Source organism: Seriola lalandi, unplaced genomic scaffold (assembly GCF_002814215.2).
Source record: "Seriola lalandi dorsalis isolate HSWRI2012SDOR001 ecotype SW California unplaced genomic scaffold, Sedor1 jcf7180002054583, whole genome shotgun sequence".
NCBI lineage: Eukaryota > Metazoa > Chordata > Actinopteri > Carangiformes > Carangidae > Seriola > Seriola lalandi.
In genome coordinates this window covers 1,535,325-1,541,864 of record NW_019525136.1, presented here as the reverse complement: position 1 = coordinate 1,541,864, position 6,540 = coordinate 1,535,325, and the positions used below count along the sequence as shown (strand labels likewise).

The window sequence follows — 6,540 nt, the reverse complement described above, 5'->3', positions numbered from 1 at the left end:
TTTCCCCTTCACCTCTGCTTCGTAAAAATAATTATGAGAGTTAAATGTTAAAAGTCAAACCATTTTGTTAAGGAGATAATTTGAAATAAGAAATTTACTGTAAACATTTTCATTTAAATAGATAAAGCTATGAAACAAATGACACCTGGCTCATAGTTTAATATGAATTTGACTGCCTGGTTGTCTCTTGCGTTTCTGGAAACCTGTGGCCGTGTGTGTGTGTGTGTGTGTGTGTGTGTGTGTGTGCGTGTGATGGAATTAATGAAAGCCTACAAAATAAAAGTCTTTATCCCTGAATCCTGTCAAACAGGTTTGAGGACCGACAGTAGCTGACACCTGCAACACTCTAATATCTTGTTATCCACCCCTTATTTTCAATTGTACTCACTGAAAGCGGTGCGCGGTGTCACCCTGCACCTCCCCGTTTCCCCTCATTATTTCACGTGACAGCGCAGGCATTGAAAGCAAGAGACCAAGATGCCCGTTGAGACAAAACTTGAGACGACACAATTCTTCCTGGAAACTTTAATTGTTTTGACAACTCCTCACAAGCCAGTGAAGGTCAAGTCCAACAGTGCAGCTGACAGTAATGTACAAGTGCCCTCTCACACTGGCAGGAGGGTGGTGAGGTAAATTCGGTGTTCGATGTCATGAAAAATAAAGGCTTTCTTTTCTTTACATTAACAACGGCTGCTGACTCTCCGACAGGGAAATCAGTTCATATCTACTTAAAGACACGGCCTGTCTGAATACAGTTGTTTGTTTGTCCGAAAAGAGTCTCTTCATGTTCACATATTTCATCAGTTCATAACCAAAGTTTCATGGTTTCATGGTGTCAATCATTAACTCCCCTAGAACAGCGACATTGTGTTGCAGTGATTTTGATGTATTATATTGTAAACACTGTCAAAGTGCTGTGACGATCAGATTCATTTTTTTGAACAGGAGTGCGGTGTAACACAATCAGATCAGGCCTTTTTGTTACAGATCAAATAGCAGAGCGACCCATCGCTCCCAGCAGGTCAAAGCTGTCGTAGTTAATGAATACAAAACAACTCAAGAGAAAGCTGAGCAGGCCAAATCATAAAAGAACTTGTATTGAACTCCACCACATATCTACACACGGAGGGCTGCTTCAGTGCACATTCAACATCTCTGCAATGAGCCTGACATGCTACATATTCAACTATTCCAAAACACTGCAAAGAGTTAACTGATATCGTCATGTGAGGACATTACTGGCAGAGCATAACGTGGAAACACAATATTTACATAACGACAAAAAAGGTTTTAATAAAAATAGCTTATAATTACAATAGTCTATTTTAAACATATAAGTATTCCTTTCACATACTTTTATAGAACATTTGTGTCTCTTTATGTACAATCTTAATTGTCTCGAATCAGAATTGTTCTTCTTTACAATATGAAACATTTTAAGATTCCAGGGATTAAATCCCTGTCCAACACAAATCATCTATTTTAAACAATAGATGTACAAAACATGTACAATGATTTTCGCAGTTTAGTAAAGCTTTAAACTGGAGTCATTTTTAACTATTCTTTAAGCACAATTCACAAACAGTTTTCATAGCTGTTGACAGACAAGTTTCCAACACAAAACTTCTCCACGTGGGGATTCCATATTTTCACTCTTTTAGAAAAATTTTAAGTCGGAAGAAGTAAAGTTAGAGCAACTTAAACAGGAGGAAGAAGAGGGAGATGTCTACACAGTGATTCCTTGTTCAATGGAACCAAAAAAAAAAAAAAAAAGCTTATATGAATAGTGACTTTATTTGGGTTTAATTCCTCCCAGCGGTTTTGAAATCCCCTTGTGATTGTGCCTCCAGTTGGGTGTGAGTCCCTGGCGAAGCTTTGCTGGCTTTGGAGCAGCTCTGTGCAGCCTGCACACCTGTGGAGGGGAAGGGGGGGAGGTGAGCTGCAGAACTCCAGACTGACTGGCGCCACCGACAAAACAGAGGCCATGCTTGATCAACAACCCAAAACAAACCAGGTCAAACAACAAGCACACAGCTCCTCGGGCTGTTTGGAAAAGGCTGAGGAGAGGCAGCCGAGGCGCTCACACTGAGACACACACCATACATACTTTTAGTCTTATCCAGGTGTATTTGGATTCAGTGCTATAAATCTGACAGTAAAGCCAGAGCAGCAGCTTGAATGGAACTGAGAGAGACAAAGAGTGAATGAGAGAGAGAGAGAGAGAGAGAGAGAGAGAGAGAGAGAGGGTGTGTGTGTGTGTAAGACTGAAAGAGAGGACAAGCTGAGGTTTTAACCCTCTCTTCTTCCCAGATTGCTACACTAGTGACAGTTATTGCGCAAAGCACAGCTGCCTCTGAGGTTGCTGCCAATTTCATGTTCTTCAATTATTATTTTCTCTGACATCTCCTGGCCTCCCCAGAGCACTCTTGAGATTGTCAATTTACACCACATACAGGCTACAGTAATCAAGTTAATGGGGATGCTTCAGTGGCCACGCTTCGGGCCTGTGGTGTTTTTCTACTGGCCACATGCGTCTGATTAAAAGGAAAATAATAATAATAACAATAATAATAATAAAAAACATTTCAAATAATGACTCATATTATTTGAAGTCAACTTACCAATGCAGTGCTCATGTCTCAGCGGCATAAAATCGTGTCCTCCGGCTTTTTGACTATTGACGTCCTCTACAAACAGAAGAAAAAAGAAAAAAGAAAAAAAAACATTAAAAACAAACATTTAAAACGTTTATTGCTTCCATGGATGAGAAACATAAATAAATTCAAGGCCCAAACAACCAAGAAATAAATGATATACAGCAGAGCAGGGGAAAATTAGCCCGCTATATCTCCCATAATAAATTCTCTTATAGCCTATTGAATAACAAATTGCTCTTATTGTGCGCAGTGGAGTGGGCTGCAGGCTGAGGTACTTCACCAACCCTGGGGTAAGGTAGGGCCTCTGACACACACTGTCATTATCATGCAAATCATAAAGCCCACAATCAAGTGCGCAATCTAGCCCACGCCAAATGCATTTTTTACGGATGATTTTCCGAGGCTGCGATAAGACGTGTAAAACATTTAGATGATTCTCTGTGTTTTCTAACACTGAGAGGACAATGACACATAACGGGCATGACGCGCTTTGTCTGAGTCTGACTGGCGGACGGGGAGGTAAACCGGGGTCCCCGGTAAGTTCCGGAGGACACAGAGAATGGAGAAGCGTCCCTGCTGGTTAACGTTTACCTGGTGGTGGTCAGCGTTGAGCACCGTCAGCGGTGTCCGGCTGGGGTTTGAGGCTGGAGGAGGGCAGGTCCCGCTCCGCTGTGGCTGTTGTTTATGGAGAGAAGGGTGCGTCTCCAGGGCCAGCTGCAGGTCCAGGATGTAGTCTATGACATGCTGGAGGATCTCCACTTTGCTGACTTTCTTATCCTGCGGAATGGTGGGAACCAGGCGCTTCAGTCGGCTGTAGCAGTCGTTCATGTCGTACTGCAGGCAGAACAGCTCCTCCTCTTCCATCCTGCACCGGGCGATGTTGAGGCTCTGCTTCGACAGATAGTGCAGGGAGAGCTGGCTGCTGGTGGAGGAGGAGTCCTGGGGGCGGACTGGAGTAACAGCCTTCATCTTAGATAACCAACCGCTCAGCGAGAGGCAACAAAAAAAATCGAACAATTACACTACTAGTAGCAAGAGGAATTAGAGATTACCACGGCGCTGTAAACACGGCAAATGCCACTTTAATACAGCCTCAAATTAGCGAGAGAAGAAGATCAACCAAAAGGCGAAATTCTAGTCTGTCAAAACATCCCGTGGAGCCTCACAGTTCCTCTCACTTCAGCACGCTCGGTGTGAAAGGAATGAATAGATTTCCTACATTTATAGAGGAGAGGGGAGGCGCCAAGCCAGCCGGCTGACAGATCAGGGAGAGAAGCTGGTCAATCACCGGCAGCCCGCTGCCCACCGACCCGACAACGGAGCCGAGAAAAAGGCGTGTCTCATTCTGTGTGCGCTGCGGTGGGCTGCCTGTCTGTAGGAGAGGTGTGTGTGTGTGTGTGTGTGTGTGTGTGTGTGTGTGTGTGTGTGTGTGTGTGTGTGTGTGTGAGAGAGAGACAGAGAGAGAGAGAGAGAGAGAGAGATGGGAAAAGAGCGACAGAAAGAGAGAGAAAGAGAGAAAGAGAGAGAGAGAGAGAGAGAGACGATCTCGAAGGTTTTCTGATTGATCCAGTCACAGGTGATGGTACATTTGCCAATTCACCTCGCTGATTAGCGTCTGACTGCGTCCTTAGTGCTGTAGTCACTGACGCGTAATTGCGCAGAGCCTCGCTCGTTGCCTACTGGTCCCAGCAGTGACAGATGATCCCGAGCCGAACCACCTGCGTAGAGGAAAAACCCTGCCTTACCTCACTTTGGAAACTGAAAATCAAAACTCCACCCGGCAGCAGTGAAAACCATTTAACTCATTATTAAACAAACCAAAATTAGATATGATATCACCAAAAATAATATTCCTAAGTAGCTGCATCGATATAATTCTCATCATCTCTGATTGACTAAATTGTGATTATGTTTTCATGTAACATTTTCACTTCCTCAGCCCTGACTGCGCGGCTGCAGCTGTAGGGGACCCGGGACAGGGCAATTTGGCAGGGCCTCCTTGCCATTCCTTCCCCCGCTGTGTGTTATTATGCCTCATACATTCCTCCGCTCTTCGGGCCGTGTTGCCGCTCCGCTCACTCCCTCACAGCCGCATACTGAAGCCGCCCCGCCGGGCAGACTGCCTGGCGCCACACATCAGGAGCTCATCCATTCACACCCAGCTCCTCTCCTCTCCTCTCCTCTCTTTCTTTCTTTCTTTCTTTCTTTCTTTCTTTCTTTCTTTCTTTCTTTCTTTCTTTCTTTTCATGCAAGTTGCTTGGCAACATAGACGCCACTCTCAGCTTCGGTTCAGCCACAATCCTTTCCATCTCAGATGCATATGGGGGCCCTGAGGTCTGAGTGCAGCAGGGATGACACCCACCTCAGTGGCTCTTTGGAGGTTTAATGTCCCAAACTTTATGGGAACCACCACAGTCTCCTCTGTCATGAATACTGAAAGGCTTAAATGGCTGTAAATGGGTATTTTCCTCTCCTCTCTCTCTTCTCGTGTTCCTCCCTCTGTCTCTCTCTATCTCTCTGTTTTCTGTTGCCATGGGAAGTGACTGTTCTGCTCAATAATGTGTGCAACAATGTTTGGTTCAGGGACAACTTCAAAGAGGTCAGTGGTATGAATCTTTGATGCTAGCCTTTCCATTAGCAACACAGTGCATGAACTCTCGCCCATGACAAGCAGATGACGGATGAGGTCTGAGAAAAACACTGTCCATTTAGCCTTAGCAATGACTCACAAATGCTACCACTTTGACCATTTATGTCCATAATAAAACTAGTTTTTGGCTTCCTTACTGAAAGCTACTGGGATAAAACAAAACAAAACAAAAAAAAAAAACTGCTGCCTAGAATAGTTTTTCCATATAAAATAATTCATCTGAAGTTTCGACAGAAATGGTGATTACAATTTTGTGAACAGATCAAAGACGATGTGAAACTAAACTGAGACATTCAAATGCCATTCGCTCCGAAATGTATCAGCAGTTGGTTGTATGTGACTCTAATGTATTTTTCCACCAAAGAAGAGTTTTCCTGCATTTTTCTTGTTGGACATTAAGTTCAGATAGAACTGCATCTCTAAGTGTGAAGGCCTGGGGTCAGTTTCACAAAGATATTTTAGACTGGTCTGACAGTGTTGGTTCAGTCTTAATGTTGCTCATAGATTAGTGTAATGCAAGTAAGACCAAAATAAGGACTTGACTCATTTTAAGCCAAAAGCATTAGACACCTTACCCCTCGGCTAACCAAGCCTAACATCAATAATACCATGGTAACAATTAATGACACCTGAGCTGACCAGTGTGAATTTAAACTAGGCGCGCTTTGACTTTGTGCTCAGTAACTTTGTTATATTCTATTCTTGTCTGTCTTCAGCCTGGCACCAAGTCAGTCATGTGTAGTCCTCATATTAAACACATGCAATCATTCATAGCTTGGGAAAGGGGAAACATGAGTGTGCATTATCTCTTTGCCCTTCTGTCGTTGAGTTTGCTTTCTCACGCTTCCTCTGCATGTACTTCTCTAATTGTGGCCCTTTTGGTTCTACTTCCCCAAAGGTTTATAGCAGTGCTGACTGGGGACTGGAGGTTGGTAACCAGAGACTCATTAGCCTACTAGATAAGCCTGATAGGTGAACCTTTGTGTTTGTTGTGGCTACACAGTGTGGAGACAGAGAAGAGGCTACTTACTCAACCTGTCTGCTTTTTCTGACAAAGCTACAAGAGTGTAGTTCAGGAGAGAACCCGAGAGTTGGTGCATCAAGTATTGCATTAGTTGTATTTCAACTAAACTCTCTTGTGGTAGGCCAACAGTGTTACAACCATACTCAAAGTGGAAATTGCATGAAGGCCACATCTGTGCAAGAGGTTTCCCTGAATTGTGGTTGAAATTG

The 6,540-nt window shown here is 43.8% G+C and overlaps 1 protein-coding gene across 1 annotated transcript; it reads right to left on the bottom strand.

Annotated features, from left to right (window-relative positions):
• Positions 1 to 510: 510 nt before the first annotated feature.
• id4 (inhibitor of DNA binding 4) lies at positions 511 to 3,935 on the bottom strand. The gene is made up of 3 exons (XM_023418583.1): positions 3,249 to 3,935; positions 2,622 to 2,687; positions 511 to 1,912 (listed from the first exon to the last, which is right to left on the bottom strand). The coding sequence occupies exons 1-2, from the start codon at positions 3,624 to 3,626 to the stop codon at positions 2,640 to 2,642; spliced, it is 426 nt and encodes a 141-aa protein (XP_023274351.1). The 5' UTR covers positions 3,627 to 3,935; the 3' UTR covers positions 511 to 1,912; positions 2,622 to 2,639.
• Positions 3,936 to 6,540: the final 2,605 nt, after the last annotated feature.